This window comes from Paralichthys olivaceus, chromosome 10 (assembly GCF_024713975.1).
Source record: "Paralichthys olivaceus isolate ysfri-2021 chromosome 10, ASM2471397v2, whole genome shotgun sequence".
Lineage (NCBI taxonomy): Eukaryota > Metazoa > Chordata > Actinopteri > Pleuronectiformes > Paralichthyidae > Paralichthys > Paralichthys olivaceus.
Window position 1 is genome coordinate 3,159,366 of NC_091102.1, and position 19,997 is coordinate 3,179,362.

A 19,997-nucleotide genomic window follows, 5' to 3' on the forward strand; every position below is an offset into this window, starting at 1 on the left:
ATGAGTAAAAATTTGTTTTTAAAAAAGAAATATTCCACCAGAGCGTCTCATCACTGATGTAGAAACAAACACTGAGCGACATGAATTAAAAATTCAAACTTGTAAAAAATAAAACCCAATACAGCGCAAATTAAAGTCAGATCAGTTGAAAGAAGCCGGCCGCCAAATTACAATATAGAAAAATGTAAACATTCATTTGAATATAAACCATTTCAATCAGTTAAAGAAGTCAAACACTTAAAAAGCTCAGTTAAAGGTCTAAATGAGTTAACGTGTTTTTTATTAAAGCTGCAGAACTCAATCTTTGATTAAATGATCAACTACTGCGAAAATGTTTTGCACCTTTTTGCTACTTTTAATAAAACAAAATTTCCCGTTGCTGTTGACAACGCAACGTGCTACAGGGCACTGCTGAGTCACTGTTACCATGGCGATGCATCTTGGGCCAACATTAAAGCTGTGCTGGGATCAGATGCAACTGCAGGTGATGGTTGTATCGGTTTCATCCACCTCGTCCCCGTACAGCGTGATGAGCCGTGGGTGGACCCTGAACGCACCACGTGCACACACACACACACACACACACACACAGATTTGTTTAAAGATGTAGTGCGGTGATTTGCTAGAGGCAGATTTTTAAAAAGAAGTAACTTTAAGCAGCAGAGGACGAGATATCTGAACTTTTGTGTCAACCAGGTGAGAACCACCTCATCTTGATTTCACAGAACCTAACGGCTTTGTTTACGACTCCAGTCTCGTGGTTGAGTGAGGAATCTGAATTCTTCATGGATACAGATTCTATATTCTATATATGGAATCTAAATTCTTCATACAGTCTTCATACCTGATGAGCACTTCGTTAGCGATCTCCACCAGCTCTCCATCAATATTCCAGGGGAAGGCGGCTCCCTCTGATTGGATGATGGGCGTTGTTTTGGAGTCGCCCTCCTCCTCGCTTTCCTCCTCCGACCAGCCAACGAGTGAGCGGGGGCGGACTCTCACCGCTGACACGTCGTGCGTCTCCACGAAGGAGAAGCTGAACTGTAGAGGGACAATCAGACAGTGAGACAGACAAACTGAGCAGGACAGAAAGACAGTGTGTGTGTGTGTGTGTGTGTGTCAAAGGTCAGCAGAGGTCAGGAAGGCTCGTTAGGATCTTTGTAAAGCATCTTAATAATCTGCAGCAGTTCCTTCCTGTTTACGGCCCTGAAGTCTTCACTGTAGCACCATTAAGCTCCAACGGGGGGCAGCACAGGCCAAAACAGAGACAGACTGTCCCCCTGTCTGTCTCATCTGTCTGTCTGATTTCTGTCCTCAGGTTTTTCTTTCTTAAAATGAAGCTTTACACTGAAGTCCAGTGTTGGACTAAACAAATTCACACAACAGTTCAACGCCCATGTAGAATTGTTACTTGTGTATTTATATATATTTTTCTCTATATATTTCATGGTACTGCTCCTGTAACCTAGTTACCTTGACTTGTGTTTACATTATATAGTTGCTTGTTTTTTATATCTGTCTCTTTCCTTTGTGAATCTTTATAACAGGCAGATTTTGATTTGAGGAAGACACTTTCATCATTTCCGTTGATAAACAGTTGGTGGTTTAAGTACTTTTACTTAAGTAAAGTAAATACTTGCTCCACCACAGTCACAGTAACACTCAGGTGTGTGTTGGATCCCCGCAGCTCAGCATGGAAACACAAACACAAAGTTGTGGATGACTTTGGGATAAATATCAATTAATTAATATTTAAATATCAATTATAATGTGTATGAGTGGATGTTTCTGACTCTTTCGTCAACTGACTGGATCAACGTCCACAGTGGGACTCAAGCTCAAGGGGTCGTCATGGTTACACTGCTCCACCAGGATGCCCCGTCTTGTCACGTCTGATGCTGAGCTGTCCGCCGAATGGAGGTCAGTGAGTAAACAGCCTGTTTACTCTGCAGGACGGTGAACGCATCACTTCAGTTAAATTTAGTAAGTGGGTTAGTGTGCGGTCTCACAGGCCGAACCAGGCTAATCTCCTCATTAACCAGTTTGTTGGTTGGTTTATTTTTTCCGCCTGAGGGTGACGAGGTCACGAGTCTGAAGTGGTGGAGGAAGTTTTGAGGATTTTATGAAGTAAAAGTGAAATCATTCGTAGTAGTTTGCAACAGTTGGCCGCAGAAATATTTATAAACCTTTAAACTAATTCTTCATATGATGGTTCACTGTTAAATCTAAAATCTGATGCAAAACACCTGATGTAAAAAGTTATATTCTAATAAATTTAGAGAAGGACTTCAGACAAGAGTTTCACTTTGTCCTGAAGGGACAGCTCGTCTCACCTGTCCACTGGAGCTGCTGTATCTCTTCAGGTGTTTGACGAACTCTGACCTGGAAGTGTTTCCCACTGCGATCAGCGATGCGCTGCCATTGGCCAAACTGCAGCAGACAGTGAGAGAAGAAGAGCGCTGATGGAACGACCTGCAGGATGCTGCGCTCGAGGTCGCACACAACATAACGGGACTTTATACAACTGTGAAGTCGTACACCTGCCTACCTGGTGTTAGGAGCCAGTCCTCGAGGAGCATGTGGAGTCAGACAGGGGATGGACATGACGCTGATGTTCAGATACAGGCCCCGGTTGGTCGTCCAGGTCTCCTCTGCATCCTGGTCCAGATCCTGGTCCTCGTCTCTGAGACACAGTTACAAACAGTCAGATGACTGATTCGACTCATATCTGTCTGATGTATATGAAGCTTCAGCCTGGAGACTGGAAACACTTTTTTTCAAGTTAGGCTAGGCTAAGCTAGCTGGTTGCTCTCTATTGCTTCATATATGTGGACATATGTTTTTCTTACCGATGTTTAGACAGACTCCGGGTAGATGTCTTCGCTGGGAGGAACGACAGCTGACAGTCCTCCGGTCTGAGCAACAAAGAAGATCTGTGATGTTAATGTTGACTCTAAAGTCTTTAATGTGAATTCAGGTCAATTTAATCATTTAAAAAAAAACATAAACTCTCCTCTGAACATATGGACCTGAGACTAAGAGAAGAAAAAACATTCATAAGTGATTACAACTTAAAAAAAACATTGCGTGTTACTTGAGTCTTGCCAGCGTCTTGATAAGGGCGTACTCTCGTCGCCGCGATGACGGCATCCACCTCTTCTTCTCCGCCCGCGCTAAGCTCCGCCCGCCGAAGCCAAACATGGCGGAGAAACCAAAACACACCAACTGACCGAGAGACGAGAAGCTGCACATGTCCACCTGCTGCTGGTGACCTGGTGAATACAGACGTTTGCAAAGGATCTTAGTGAGGGTGAATATTTATCAGAGACAAATTAGGACCCTTCACACACACACACACACACACACACACACACACACACACACACACACACACACACACACACACACTCACACTCACACTCCTGACCTCTTTCTGTCGACTGTATTTGGAATTCTGCTTCTCATGAATATGAATGAGATTCTCCCCATAAGTCCTTTTGGCCTCCTTACAGACTGTGTGTGTGTGTGTGTGTGTGTTAATATCTAAAAACGTACTTCAGTAGAGGGACCAGTCTCTGAAGCAACAGAATTCAGGACGAATTATTTTTTCACGTGCAAAGTGAAAATGTGTACGAAACATGATGATGATGACAAATTCACCTTCAAAGAATCTTATTATCTAAAGTCTTATAATCCTCAAATCACTCAGAGGTAACATGTTGTAATCTTCACTGTGTGGTGCTGAACAAACCAGACGGTACATCCAGTGAAAGTAGAATAAACAAAGAGTGAAGCAGATACTGTTTGTTATTTTCCTACCGTCTGTGAGCACACACACACACACACACACACACACACACACATGCACACACACACACAGAGCGTGCCATCTGGCCACATACCTGCTGTAACCTACTGAACTGATGTCTCCCCACCTGTCTGTCTGACTACCTCCCTGTCTGTCTCTCTGGACAGAATCTGATTTCCTCACCATATGGCATTTTGTCACTGTGTGTGTGTGTGTGTGTGTGTGTGTTGTGAGGATTAAAGCTGAGACGGTCACTGTGTCACTGAGCTCAAACCTGCAGCTATTCTTAAAGGTGCAACTGTCATTTAACGGCAGCTAATACACGCACAGTTTAATTTATGGGATGAATTCAATCAACAAGCATTATCTGTCACAACATGATAAGAAATATTTTCAACATCGTGTATCAGTTCCTATATTTTCTGTTTTCGCCGGCGCTGCAGTGTGTCGCTCTCGCTGATGTCGGTCTGTAGGTGATGAGAGTGTGTTTCAAACATGGCTGCTGCACTCTGACCTTGCAGTTGAATTCCACCCGTTCTTTGTGAGTCTAAGGAGTTCAGTGACCACCATCACTTTTATCCACCTGTACAGTGATCACCGATCTAATACTGAGTATTATAACAGTGGGTGTGTCGTGAACACAGCTGACCTCACCTGGTCTCCGTGGGAACAGCTTCCTGCCAGAGAATTTTACATCTTTTCTATTGTTCAGGAATCAGACTCATTAAATCCACAGAATACCCCCATCTGTCACACACACACACACACACACACACACACACACACACACACACACACACACACACACAAACAGCTTCCAGTGTTAATTTGTGTTAATGAACCCCCCCCCCCATCTCACAACAACCTGTCATTCAAACACAACAGCCGTCCCTGCTGCCGGTTGATTGGGGGGCAGGTTTACCTGAGAAGGGGCGGTCTGAGGTGAAAGGGGCGTGGCGACAATGAGTAAACCTGTGATTGGGAGTGAAACTGATCCTGCTGTTAGACATCTGCCCCCCCCCCCCCGTCCCCCCGTCCCCTATTGTTTCTCTGGCTGTGTTGGTTCTTTGACCTGTCTGAGGAGCTGTCAGCCAATCACATCGAAGCTCAGCAACAACACTAGCTCCTGATTGGCACCCTGAGAACTGTTTAAAGCTTCATCAGATCTATAACCGATAGAATCCATCCAGTACAGCCCACGACAATAGATCTGTATCAGACAGAACCCATCCAACCCAATACATACATATGTATTGATCTAGAAGTTGTAGTATTCCCAAAGACATGGCTATCGATCTGGAACAGGAGTGATGTGATGAAAGGTCTAGAAAAGGTGAAACCAGCTCAGGAGGATGTGACTGTAGATCTAAAACAGGATGACGCAGGTATATAAAGTATATAGAAAAGGTAGAACCTCCCCCGGAGCCTGAATACCCACAGGTATGCTACTATAGATCTAGAGCATGTGGAACCGACCCAGGGGAATCAGGTGCAGGTAGAACCTACCTATGACGACGGAACTATAAATATCACAACTGTAGATTTAGACCAAATAGAGCCGACCACAGTGAATGGGATGATGAAGCTCGGATCAATGATCCATGGTGTGATCTAGAGCAAGTAGAACCTACCCAGGACGACGTGGAGCGCTGCTGTGACCGGATCTCTAACTCCATGCACAGAACAGGAAACCACATCTGTGGAGCCTGTAAAGATGGACACACAGAAAGTAAATAAAAAAATATCGTGTCTGACACATACTGTGGATCTACTGTGTGTGGCTCTATATCAGGGTGTATCCTCGCTCTCACCTGCAGGAATGATCCCCAGCGGCAGCACTGGTTTCACCGGTTTCTCTGGGGAATCTGCATCCAGCTGAGCCCTGAGGACCAGAGCGTGACAAAGCTCCGCCACCGAGCCGTCACCGCCAACACACACCACCCTGACAGACAGACAGACAGACAGACAGACAGACAGACAGGTGGAGATAGACAGAAATGATTTCCACTATGATTTTATAAAAATATCTAGAACATCAAGAGCAACAGAAAAACTTTTTTTAACATTTTAAACTTTGGATTCTGAAATCCAGTGATAGTGACCACTCAGATAGGGGCATGGGGTCATCCGGGGCCCAGGGGCCACATCATCTCACCAGGATCAATTAATATAGAATGTTTCTGTCTTTTAAAATATCATATCAAATTAAATTAATTGAGAATTATACCCAAACAGAGAATGACTTCACATTAAAAGTCCAGTGGATTATTTTAATTCGACACAGACTCACTTGAAATAATCGATAGAGTCTCAATGCTTCGGTCTTAAATCACACCAGTAGAATTAAAAGAAAATTTTTTAAATCACTAAAAAGTTTTTAAATAAATAAAAATTCACAGAGTTTGGTTGGAGGGAAGTATGAGTTGCAGTAGTAATGAGTGGTAGTATTAGTATTAGTAGTAGTAGTTGTAGTAGTAATAAACATTAATATCAACAGTAATCATAAGTAGATGTTTCTGACGTGTCTGACGTTGTTTCCAGTTTCTCTCTGAAAAGCGAGAACGTTCGTCTGCAGAGTTTGAGTTTGCAGTAAATGTGAGGTGAATAGACTCCGCCCCCTCCCCCTCCTCCCATGTGTGGGATTACCTGAAGCTCTGGTCGCCACGGTGACAGCCAGCCTAATTGGCAAATGTAGGTTTCAACCAAATCCTCACCAGAGCAGCCTCATGCACACACGCACACACACACGTACACACACACACACACACACATACATACACAGAGCAGCTAGCTTAGCAACGCTGAGCTAATCTTCTCTAAGCACATTAAGCTTTATGAGGGCTGAGCACAAAAGCTGCTTACACACACACACAGACTCACACACACTGTCTTCATGACTTCAGAGGACACTACACTGACTCACATTTCTTTCCTGGAGATGTGCAGGAACCATCGACTCGCCGAACCCTAACCTCATCGTGAACCTTAAAAAATGTCTTTACCTTTAAATATTGTGGTTACGGATATCGAGACTTGTTTTCTGTCCCCTCGAGGAAGACAAGTCCTCACAATGTGACCAAGTTAACAGATTCAGGTCCCGGCAACATGAGTAATACCTGCCGCACACACACACTCACACGTAGACAAACACAGACCAACACACGCACGGAGCAGCTCATATAAGAGTGACGGGAGTTCGAGCAGTGTTTTTATAGTTGTTGTTGTTTTTTGTTTCAGGTGCTTAAAATGTTATATTGGAGAAGTTAGCTCAGGTAGCATTCGGTGTTTGACCTCACCTATTTGTTTACGTGTGTGTGTCTGCGTGTGTGTAATCGGTCTGGGTCAGTGTATTTCAGTGTCAGCCTCTGACAGTGAACTGATGTGATTATCCGGTTCCGCTCTGTCTGTCATGGGAAGGATGATGCCACAGTTTGAAGGATGAACACAGTCTCTCTTGATCTCACATTTAAAACTGAAGCTTCATTTAGCTTTAACGTATTAGACTTTATTTATTTGACACGGTAAAATTAAAGGAACCTTTTGTTTTAAAACAACACAGGAGTTGGTTTGGTGAAAATTCACACTCACTCAATCAAAACATGCCGTGATTGGTTGTTATTATAACTGGATTCATTTTTAGGCTGCTGACCATTTTTCCAGTCACAGAGACTTTTAAGCTAAAATATTATTAAATTAAAGCAAACATCATTTTAATCATAATTATTTGAGCCTGACCGATGTGGATTTTTTGATGCAGATACCGATACTGATATTAGGGTGTGAATTTTACTCACTACGAAATACTTTTTATATTTTAGAAAAAATAGTGATCATTAGTAAACCTTTATGAACAAGAAATTAAACATAGACTTTATAACACATAACCATGAATAAAATAAATAAATAAAAACAGAATAAATAGAACTTGAATTGAGATAAAAGCAGAATTATAATCTTGTCTGCATTACTAACCCATCATATTCATCCAGTTTGCATTCCTTCATCACTGAGAGAGCATGACCCTTTCTCTCCGTCACTAGAAAGAGAGAGAGAAGAGAGAGAGAGAGAGAGAGGGGAACAGATGGAGAGACATTGAGACAGTGTTCATGCATATGTGTGGTCAAATGTACACTAGTGTGTGTTCGATGGCTGCCAAGAAAAAGTCGGACAACGGATATCACACCATCTGCTGAGAGGAGGGAAGGAGAAGAGGAGGAGGTAGAGGGGGAGGAGGAGGAGAGGAGGAGGCCAGGATAAGAGAGGTGGTGGTTGGAAACGAGAAGAGAGAAGAAGAAAGGAGGAGATGAGAGGAGATGAGAAGAGGAATCATTCAGTAGAAAGGAAAAGAAAAAAATGAAAGGAAAGACAAAGAAAGGAGCCAGACAGATGAAGAGAAAGGGAAGAAAAGAAAAACAGAGGCAAGAGAGAAAGACAAAGAGGAATGATAAAGGAGAATAGATGAGAAGAAAACCAAAGGAAAAAAAGAATAGAGGAGATAACTAGAGTAGAAGAAGTGAAGCAAGAAAAGGAAAGGGAAAGGAAATGAGCCAACAAGAAAGGAAAGGAAGGAAAAGGAAACAAAAGGAGAAGGAGATGGAGATAAGGGAGGAAACAAGGAGATAATACACAGAAAGGAAAGGAGGAGCTGAAGAGGAGGAAATGAGAGAGGAGAAAACTAAAGGGGGAAGAAAAGTAAAGGAGGGGATGAGATAGGATGGGTAAGGAAAGGAAAGAAAACAGCGGGAGAAGAAGAAAGGAGGAGAGGAGCAGGGTCTTCTCCCTCTGTTACAACAGATGGGCTTAGCCTCACCCCCTGTATCAGGTTACCTAGCGACCAGGGACTGCCATTAACTCTGACCTTTGGACCTCATACACACACACGCACACACACACACACACACACACACACACACACACTGATTTCCCATCTTCTGTGATGTCGATAAAGACGGTATCTAACCGTTCACTGCGAAAATGAACACAATATTTTTGGCTCGACACGTCTGAGCTGCATCATTGTGTAAACTAACCACCAACACCATCTCTCTGTGGTGAAACTGATCAGGACACAAATGAACAGGCGGATGTACTGACCCGTGATGTCGGTGCGGACGTCGGCCATCTTGAAGAGCGGAGCCACGTGTTCTCTGTAGATGTGCACTGACTCCTTCTTGTGGCTGCTGGGGTTGATGAAGACCTTCAGATACCTGGGACGACTGAAAGCTGCACACACACACACACACACACACACACACACACACACACACACACACACACACACACACACACACACACACGGAGATCCAGGAATTTAGTTTCACTTTCTCTGCAGCGTTTCCCTTCTCTTCTATACAAAAGATTCCAAGTGGCACAGAGTAAAACGTGAAACATGAGAGAGAGAACTGGATGGTGTGCCACACGTGGGAACACACACACACACACACACACACAGCTGACACTATGAGGCCTGACTGTCTGCGTGGATGGTAAACGCTGCAAACTGCTCTATAATGCAGCTAATCACTGAGTTACAGCTCTCTTGTGATATCTGTGGTTCATTAGGAAACTGTGGCAGGACAAATTAGAATATGGCCGACCCCACAGTCTAGATAATTGATGGGAATCACTACAATGACACGGTGAGATTGGGTTCAGCTTTGGTGGAGTTATGTCATCTCTTAGGGCTCAACAAGTTTTAAATCCTCAGCTGTGTGTGCCATCATTTCTTTAGTTCCAGCTTCTCAAATCCTCTGAATAAATGATTGTAAATGAATTATATTCTCGTTTTGATTTGTTGTTTGGTCCATTTAAAGTCTGTGTGAGTGTGATAAGCACCTTCCAGGATTCCAGTTAAAGCTGTGAATGTCTTTAATGAAGCAAACTAAATAACTGATGATGGAAAAAACATATTGCTACACTAAAGCTGACATCCTGCCTGGAATAAAAACATTTTCAGAGTCTGTAGTTTGCATCTGTCACATGAATGTAAACCCCTGGATGTGTGAATGGTAGATTGCACTGTGAAGATGTTGTAACATCTGGATGAGGCCTGTTTGGAGTTGCAATGCTGGAAGACGCTGTGTGTGTGTGTGTGTGTGTGTGTGTGTGTGTGTGTGTGTGTGTGTGTATGGTTACATGGTATTGACTTCTAACTACAGTCACACACACACACACTCTAACCCCCTGTACAGCTCATCATTAGGCAGATTTAGAGACCGCATTATAAATCCCCATAGACCAGCACAGATCAATATACACACACACGCACACACAAGCTCCATTATCCAGCTCATTACAATAATCTGCTCCCAAAAGGCCATGACCTCGCCCTGTTAATGACCCCACACACACACACACACACACACACACACACACACACACACACACACACACACACACACACACACACACACACACACACACAAACACACACTGCACCCCCTGCCATAACCTCACCCCACGGATCTGACTGGGCTCTCAGGAGTTCCAGTGAGCTGCCCTCACCCCCACCACTCTTCTCTCTACTGGACCCCCACCACTACTCGAAGCTCCACCCCTCTGGTGTATCCCTGGAAGTGTGACCCGAGGATGATTTCCAGTAAGAACCCAAAGTGCTGCAGCATTTACCCCATTAAAACCTTTGTGATCAAAGACCTAGGATGACCTTGGGGCTTGTGATGGCACCTATAACCCTGTCGAGAGGATCCCGGGGCAGCACCGAGAACCAGGAGGCCACTGATGTAACAGACCATTCACTACACACCTGATAGACACTGAATCAAAGCTCCTAAAAAATAAGATGTAACCTGGTCCACTTTGTCAATCACTGTTTCATGACTGAAGGAAAAACGTCTCAATCCTGAAAACACCCCCACCCTCCCCTCTGTCTCTCTCTCTTGTCTCTCTACATGATTGATGCTCTCTCGCTCACACTCACAGTCTCATAGGACATGATGTCATTCAGCTCGTTGATATTTCTCTCAGAAGAGAAAGCAGAGCGACACAGAGATGCAGAGGGATCAAGTGTCCATCAGATCATCTCTCGGCCCCGGCCAGCGGCCCGTTGCTATGGCGCAGCTTAAGCATCACCATAGTAAACAATCCCGGTGTTGTCAAAGCGCTGAAGACAGAGCCGATGAATGTCATTGAAAAACGATGACTTCTGTTCAGACTCAATAAAGAGGTTTTATTTGATCTGGTTTCAGCTTCTCTTGTAAGAACATTGAGTGTTTGACCTCCTGTGGGATGAACGTGTGCTGCACAACGAATAAAACACTAATGAGAACGTTCAAGCTGAATATGAAAGAAAGAGACAGGAAGGCATGTGACTATGGAAACAGTCAGTGATTTTACAGACACCAGTTAATATGTAACACACACACACACACACACTGGGTTAGACGAACGGGCACCTTGAAAACGTGTGCGTAGTTAAAAGGAAGTGAAGTAATCAGACTTCTCATTTCTTTTCTGCTTGACGCTTGCAGCTCGAGGACACGACTCGCACAACTACAAGTCAACAACTAATACTTCGACTGGTGTAGGCACCTGAACCTCAAATGGAACAGTCAAGTTGCATTATGGGTATTGTAGGCACCAGGTTTTGACAAGGAAGTGTGAGAGAAAAAAGATATGTGGTCATATCTGCTGCATCGGTTTTCATGAGAATGTATAAAAGCACATTGAAGAGATGTATTATAATATTGGACAAAGGAATCATTTCCCAGTAACTAAGATTGTTTCACTCCACGGATTATAACAGATGAACTTGTCATGTTATTCATTTTAATGTTACAACACCTTCATCAAGTAATTTAGTTAGTTAGAGTTTAGAAAGAACAACACATAATTTAAACAAACTCAATAGTCGGGACAAGCTCTGCCTGTTTGTCCGTTCACCCTGTGAGCTCGCAGGCCGCCGCCGCCGCCGCCGCTGACCTGTCAGTCTGTTGTGCTGTTAAACAAGTGCAGTCAGTCCACACAGCCGTCTGAGTGCGTGTATGGAAACAGACTCTATACAGCGTCACTGCTCGCCTTTTGTCACTCTGACTGCCATTCACCCTGTGCACAGTGTAATGCAGCTGCTTCCCACAGCAGACAGCACAGAATAACGCTCTGGAGACAGGAAGGGTCTGCTCCCTGCTCGCCATTGTGCGGCTGAATGTTCGGACCCGAAGGTTAAGAAGTGGCAGTGGACTGCCCGCTTCGCAACGCCACGATTCACAAAACAATACGCTTTTCACACTGACCTCTGGCTGGAAAATAGGCTTAATGTCCACACGGCAGCAGAGCGGCCGAGTGTGTGTGTTTACCTTCCACTCACACACAGAGACTCCTCCGCCGCAGTGTGCAAAGTCACAAAATCACAAAAGCCGTCACAGTTTGATGTGCAGTGTGACCACGCGAGCTGACACGCGACCTGTGAGCCATTCATGTGTGTGTGTGTGTGAGAGAGGCCACAGACAAACACTTAAAGAAGTTGTGACTTTGCTGCGGGGCCTCATGGGTAATCTGGTTTGACGGACAGACAGACTGACGGACAGACAGGTGACCAGCGATAATGTGTCAGACTGATGCCATGGTGACAGGACGACGGTGGCGTGTGTGCGTGACCTTTGACCTCTTCATTTGTGGAGGGCTTGTAACGTCTCTGTCTAAGCTGGATGAACATAGGCAACCTGAAATGTGTGTGTGTGTGTGTGTGTGTGTGTGTGTGTGTGTTTGAGTTAAATCTATACACCACTCCAACATTTCTATTGTGTGTTAAGTGTCAGCCAGGCGACGCCCACTACAGTGCACCTGGGAAACCAGCGTCTGGGAACTTCAGCCTCCTGCAGCGTCCAGAACGTTATTGAACAGGTCCTGTGAGGACGAGGTCATGGTCGTGCCGCTGAGGTTGAAGTTATGTTGATTCATGCAACTTTATTTTTTACAGGAAACGTGATGAAATCAACAAACACCATCAGTTCATTGAGAGACTCAAATTTATAAATTTGAACCTGAACTGTCACATACAACTGTCTGCTGTTCAAATGTCCACATACTTTTGGCCTTGCAGTGCATTAGCCCAGGGTTTCAAGTCCCTGCACGCTGTCATTCAACTTGAATTAAAGTGAACGCCACGCAAATATGATTATACAGACAAGAACTTGAGCTAATCTCTCTCGCAGACGCCATGATTCAGCTGCTGATGGTGTGTGTGCGTCTCTTTGTTCCGCTGGATTAGCAGATTAGCGGCTCTCCTGTCTGATGTAACTGTGACTCACCTCATTCATCTAAGTGATGAACAAACTGACAGAAAACAATGAAATTATAATCTGGAGCTCGCACCACATCTGTCTGACACGGAGCTGACAGCTCGTGCCACTGGACGCCACTGACGGTGCTGCTGCATGACCACGTCTGCTGGGAGCCATGTTTGAACGTTTCAGTATAAATTCAGCTAATCACAATGTATTGCTCTGATCTTTGGATCAGATAAATCTCTGTGTGTGTCTTTCTGATGGTTAATGAACACGATGGCGGACAGATGGTGCTAACAGTAACACTTTTACTACATTACAATTGTGAGTGTGTGTCTGTGTGTAATCATCCTACAGTATGACTCACAGAAGCCCTGAGTCATGTTTCCAGTGTATCTCAGCTCTTATGTCACACAGACAAACTCTGAATGATCTTCACAGCTCAAGTTCTGACGAGGAACTTTCATTCAACAACAAGATTTGAGCTATTACAGTTTTTTGAAACTTCATTCACAGATATTCAACATGTTGTTTTATTATTATTATTATTCTAATATTCCATTGGTTCCCTTTGGATCGTAAGCACCTCTACTTCATACTGACTGACTGTCTTACCTGTGAGCAGCTCCTTCAGGGTGTTGTACCAGGTCTGTGTGTGTTCTGCGGAGGCGTTGTGGAGGTGAAGCGTGTCCTCCTCCAGCTTCCTCCCTCTCCTCTTGCAGCAGAAGAGGGCCACGCCGAGCACGGCTCCCCCCGACTCCTGGCCCGCTGCTCGCCGCCGCTTCACCTTCACTGCATAAACGTCCTGCAGCAGCAGCACACCTGGCTGAGGCACACATGGCTCACCTGCAGGGGGAGGGGAAAAGAGCTAACACACATGAACCTGACTTTGCAAACAATGTGTTTCTGTATCTGAGTTTTAACACAGGACAGAGGGACATTGTCCCATAAAAGAGACCTGTTATGTTAAGACAAGCTGAACTAAAGTCCTGGATATGGACTGAACGCAGAGAGATGACACTGATGCAAATCTTCATGATCTTCTTCTGCTGATGCAAAATCTTTAAATAACTTAGATTAACTTTGATATGAAGCTGTAGAGGACAAGTCAATAAATAAAAGTTAAGATGTCCGCACAATCATATATGTTCTGTTATATGTTGTAGTGTAAGTATTTAGTAAATTAGTTTTTGTGATGATTGTGATTATACGTCCTATGTTTTGTTTTATGTCCTAGATTCGGTTTTGGACCCATTTTCCTTTGTCATATATTTGACGTCTGTACCTTTCATTGTCACCATTAGGCGTTTTGTTTTTGCACCGATATGTGAATGACATTATCTGTTCACCATGACTCATGCAAGTGTTCACATTACTTTGTCCACCCTACCCTTGTCAATCATAATAAAATGTGAATGTAGCATGTTGCTGCTGGATCATCCGTGTTCACGTTGCATAACATCGTTAACTGTATTAATCACTAATCCACTGATCAGCAGCACCGGTCATCAGACGGGAATTCTTCAGTGTGATTGGTCCAAGTCTGATTCATCATCCAATCTTCTGAGGATCTTAGTGAGCTGAGCTCAGAATTACATAAGAGACACACACACACACACACACACACACACACACACACACACACACACACACTTTTTCCATACCGTGTTTGTTACTAACCAAGTGGACATAGTGCAGCAGGGGCAGTCTGTTGCTAGTTAGCTAGAGTGGCCGACTGCGGAACAAATAGGAGGATGTCAGAAAAACTGATTATAGAAAAACCAACTATAAGAATGTCAAGTGTTTTAACCCATGTCCTGTTTTCACTGTGGCTAAGAACAAATAATAATACATTACTTCATGAAGGAAACATAAAAAACATTTACTGGTTTTTTTTGCAGGCCCTAAAATGTGAGGATTTGCCACATATCTGTTGGACATGGATTCTGGGACCTTATGATGCATATTTTATATGTTTTCTTACATTTCATTATTAATCTACATTAATAATATGTTTTGTCTTTAATCAGTGGTCTTAATATCATAGTCAGATGTCCATGTAAAACAGTCTGGTTTAAAAGATCTCTTCTTAATATGATTTCATTGTAAACGATGGAGGACAACGTGTGTTAGGAAGTGAATGTAAAGCTGATACAGAGCTTCAACAGCCCGGGTCAGTGAAATCAAGTCTTCCTGTTGTGCTTCAGTGGACAAACACACACATGTCACAGCAGGTGGATAAACATCTGTACAATAAATGAATCCACTTTAATCATCAGAAATGTTTCAATCCATCCAGATTTGTGGGATTATTTGTCCGTCCAGATTTAAACCTCGGATGTTTTTACAATTAGAAAAAGATTTTAAATGTGTTATGTGACATGTCTGTAAACTAACACGTTGGGTTTAGTTAACTCTTTCAAAGATGATTAGCCCAGCAAGTTTAATCTCAACTGAAAACCCTGATCATTTCTCATTTATTTATACTTCACAGTATTTAATGAACCAATGACCAAAGGGACTTAGTACTGAAGGCAGTATTTAGTTAGTGTAATTTCAGTACAATGTACTTGTAAGCAGATATAAGGAGGGAGTATCTGTCAACAATTTCAGTCTCACCTATGAAGACATATTTTATAATAGTAGTGTTTAGTGTGTATATTATGATTCATTGTTTATACAACAGCCTCTACTTATGGGAGTCCACATGAGGAGACGTAGCTGTTTAGAAATACATTAATATAATACTTACAGTATATCTGCTCGCACACATAGAGGATCAGATTCATCAGAAAATAATTGTATTTGATGACGGCTGATTAACCCCTCCTCTCTATGAAACACACTCCTGCTGTTATCAAATATCACATAACCACCTACCCCCTCGTCTGCCCGCGAGGCCGGCGTCCATATGTCGGGGTCACAGTCTGTTGTGGTTGCTTCTTTCTCTGCTCAATGTTGATATAAAATTGTATATAAATATATTATATATATTGTAATTTTTCTCCAATCATTTCATCTATCGTCCTCTTATTAGTGTATTTTTGACTCGGTGAAGCCACGACGACAGTGAAAATAACACAATAAGTTTTACGTGACATTACAAATGAAACTTTTTCATAAAACAGTCCACAGATATACACCTATCACCTGTTTTACTATTGATTTATATCTATTGGATCTGCCTTTTAATTCAGTTATTTCTGAAGCCTTTCATTTGTGTAATTTCCTGTTGCATCGAATGTGTTATTGTTCTGTAAACGAGGTCACTAACACATCTGTTTGGATTAAAATGACATTTTAAAACTGCAGAAGGCAGAAAAATATATATTCAAACATAAAGCTCACTGATGCTGTGAGGACCAAAAAAATATCAACACAGTAGGATCGATGGCTATAACTAAAAATACACACACACACACACACACACACTCACAGTGAGGCTGCATCCGCCTGTGTTGTCGTGTAATATTGACATTACACAACAACAACTGATCAGTTATCATTCCTTCACATTTCTCTGGAGATAAATCCTCCAGAGATACTTCACTGTCCACAGGAAAAAACGTATACTAAACCTATAGGTCGGTTATTTGAGTGTGTAGTGAAACTAGAGCAGCGATAATGTTGGATTTGCTGAAAGACAGAATACAGACCGACTGGACATGATGTTCCACAACGCAAAGCACAGAGGAGCTGGAGATGTTCGGCAGTTTATGTTATGACGAGTTCAACTTTGAAATCATATTTTGTCCATGATTTATATAATAAATGATGTCCAGCACTAAAGTAATACTAAACAGATTTGTGTCTTCCTGTCGGCTCAGGTCTCACCTCTCTGACAGACAGACAGACAGACAGGCCAGTGGGTGAGACAGTGAATTCATGTGTAGAAATAAACAACAACAGCTGATCCATTTATATAGAAATATATAATCAACACACACACACAGCATGCTGACAGGCTGACTGTGCAAGTGTGTGTTAATCTCCTCACACTGAGAGACTCTAATAACCCCCCACGGGCCAAACCAACTGCTCTCTATACTACAGCCAACACACACACACACACACAATTCTGGCTTAATGACATTAGCTTGGATGATATACAACAAAACAGATTGAGGCATGCGGACACACACACACACACACACAGTATTTACACCTTCATCCTGCTCCACTAACCACTTCTGTCTGAAAGGAATTTAAACAATAACTAACACACAAAACAAGATATTTTAAGCCACATTTTAAATTAAAAATAAAACCTGTGCATCTTATAGCGTGTTGAGGATGAAGCATGAAGTCAAGCTTCTGAAACTGTTTGTAATCACAGAAAAAAAAGATCTTCTCTGACACAACTCTTCAATCACAGATTTTAAATGATTAAAAACATGATATTGGTGGAGTTAATCAGTCGTTCATGTCATAAATGATATGTTCATCTCTCTAACATGATAGTACATGAACTGTTAACAATTCAAATTATAACCAGATTTTTTGGTATCACCCACCATTGATGTCTAACTGTTCACACAGTAATGGATGGAGACCTGCACTAAATTTAAAAATTCAATTACAAATGATCTGAAAGCAGATGTCATGGTGCATTTTGGACCAGTGGGAAAAACCAGAACTACATGTTTTATAGTTTTTCTTAAATGAAAAGACTATGACACAACAAATTAATTCAACAATTGACCTTTTCTTTCCACATCATCCTCTTCTCTCTTCTCTTGCTCAATATTTTACTTTACTGATGTTAAATTTTCCACATCTTCTCTGTGTGTAGTGCATATGGTGTTGGCTGCATTAAACAACGCACCTCTAACAAGGAAATGCTGACAGAGTCACATCTGATGACGCTCAAATTCATGAAAACTGCTTTGTTTTGGTTTTCAGGTTAAAGTGTGTGTTATCAGTTTTTTTGCCTAAAGACACAGTCACACAAGCAAAATAAGCTACAGCTGTCATTAACACATGGTGTTCTTTAAAAATGCTTATAGAAAAGCATCATAATTGAGAATCTGGGCCCTGGTTAACTTTCCTACGTCTTGATAAAGAGCCACGGGGAGCAGCCAAACTGTCCCCTGTGCAGCGGATGTGTGCATCCAGATGTCAGGTTTCAGGTGGTCTCAACATGAGAGAACTTCTCCATTACAGCACCAGCTGCCTCGACACACCCGCAGTCTGTCTGCCTGTTAGCGATGATCACCAAGACAACCCGTCGCTGTGGTTACTGACCTGTGGGGGTCTCAGGCGTGATGGGGGTCCAGGTCAGTCTGGTTCTGGTGAGCAGGACATCGTGACTCTTCTTCCCCAGTCTGAAGATCCCGTGCAGCACGACACACTCACTGACACACACAAACACAAACACACGGTTAATTCAACCAATCAGACGTCGTTTACAAGCATTTATCGATGAAGTCATAATAAAACGATTTTTTTTCTCGAATAATCGATTATTTGAAAATATTAAAAGGGGTCCTCTTATTAAAACACGTTATTGTCCAGCTGTATAAGGTCACAACACCCTGCCAACATAAAACACTTTGCTTTTATTTTGGTAAGGTTCTGACTGCAGGATTTTTACTTTGAAGGGCTTTTACTGTCTTACACAAAATAGTCCAAACAACTTCCTGCTTCCATGTTGGTTCCAGACAAAACAGAGTAACTCCACATCACTTCACCATCGTTGTATCCATCAGCTGATCTCTGTCACCATCAGTCACTGACATGTGGTGACTGCAGGGCTCTTACTTTGAAGGAGTCGTGTATTTGAGGATTCCTGCAGCTCTTGATATAAACCTCTCTCTGCTGATGAATCACTAACTTGTGTGAACCTCCTCTGAGGTTCTGTGAAGAACCTGAGGAGAACCTCACTCACCTGCGCTCCTCCTCCTCCTCCTCCTCTTCCTCCACCTGCTGCTCCTCTTCCTCTTCTTGCCGCCTCTCCCTCAGCTTCTTCTTCTTCCCGCTCGGTCTCTCTGTCTTCTTCTTCTTCTTCTTCTTCTTCGTGCTGTCCCTCTGCTCCCTCAGCTCCTCCTCGGGCTCCGACATGTTGACCAACAAACAAACAAAACTCCTCGGAGGTAAACAAAGCAGGAGGTGCAGGAGGAGGTGCAGGAGTTGATCACAACCAAACTCAGCCCCGGGCAGGTTAGGGTTTATTTCCGGGGTCTTGTCGCTATGGAGACGACGCGGCATCAGCTTTACCGTGGAGACGTCTCGGGCACGCGGAAGACGGGCGGCGCTTTCCCGTTTAGATGCGGGAGCGCGCACAGCGTGAGTAGACCTTCCATCGGTTTGTGATCGATCATCGATCAGATGTGATGACTGAGGTTTTTCATCATCGACTCAGAGTAGAAGTACCGAGACCAACCTGTGTGAATATCATGTTGCAGGTAATAGTACTGCATCACAACAGAGGTAAAAACATGTGAATGTTGTGTACTTGAAGTAAACCCAGCAAACCTCCATTAGAACATATTTCATTTTCCTTTTTACGAACACGTGAATAAAAAAAAAAACTACACAAACAAGTAAAAGAATTATTAATAAACTGATGAATCTACGTATTCAAAAAGGAGTGAGAAGAAGTACTCACCCCTTCTCCACGAGTCATTAATTAATTATTATAATACTTAATCAATATAAAACTGTCATTCACATCACAATAACTATGAACTTTAATATTGTCTATATTACAAGTTTATTTTGAAACAACACCTTTGAGTCGTGGTTAAGTTCAATGTGCTAACAGTGTAAATTGTCAGTACTGTCGTTATGGTTACTTGCCATCGTACTGTACATGACACCTGCCAACCAATCACAGAGCAGGATTTGTCCTGGCTGTGGTACAAATACCATATTATGAGCCACAACCACAAAGAGTGTATGTTGTTAACAGATGGCTGAGTTTAAGCTGCTTTAATCAGTGTTATGAT

The 19,997-nt window shown here is 42.9% G+C and overlaps 1 protein-coding gene across 1 annotated transcript; it reads right to left on the minus strand.

Annotated features, from left to right (window-relative positions):
• Positions 1-324: 324 nt before the first annotated feature.
• Positions 325-19,316, minus strand: cerkl (ceramide kinase-like). The gene is made up of 13 exons (XM_069532585.1): positions 18,938-19,316; positions 18,295-18,404; positions 13,666-13,896; positions 8,903-9,031; positions 7,781-7,844; positions 5,620-5,750; positions 5,440-5,514; positions 3,095-3,272; positions 2,850-2,915; positions 2,549-2,683; positions 2,334-2,430; positions 845-1,041; positions 325-547 (listed from the first exon to the last, which is right to left on the minus strand). Exons 1-13 carry the CDS (start codon positions 19,255-19,257, stop codon positions 469-471), a joined length of 1,812 nt encoding a protein of 603 aa, XP_069388686.1. The 5' UTR covers positions 19,258-19,316; the 3' UTR covers positions 325-468.
• Between the last annotated feature and the right edge of the window lie 681 nt (positions 19,317-19,997).

Bases quoted from the DNA above. Each gene is read 5' to 3' on its own strand.
- cerkl (XM_069532585.1), bottom strand. From the start codon at position 19,257: ATGCCGCGTCGTCTCCATAGCGACAAGACCCCGGAAATAAACCCTAAC. The intron at 5,751-7,780 runs GTTAGTAATGCA...TCTGTCTGTCAG, and splicing joins AAACTGGATGAATATGATGG to GGTGGTGTGTGTTGGCGGTG. The intron at 2,431-2,548 runs GTAGGCAGGTGT...TGTCTGCTGCAG, and splicing joins GGACTGGCTCCTAACACCAG to TTTGGCCAATGGCAGCGCAT.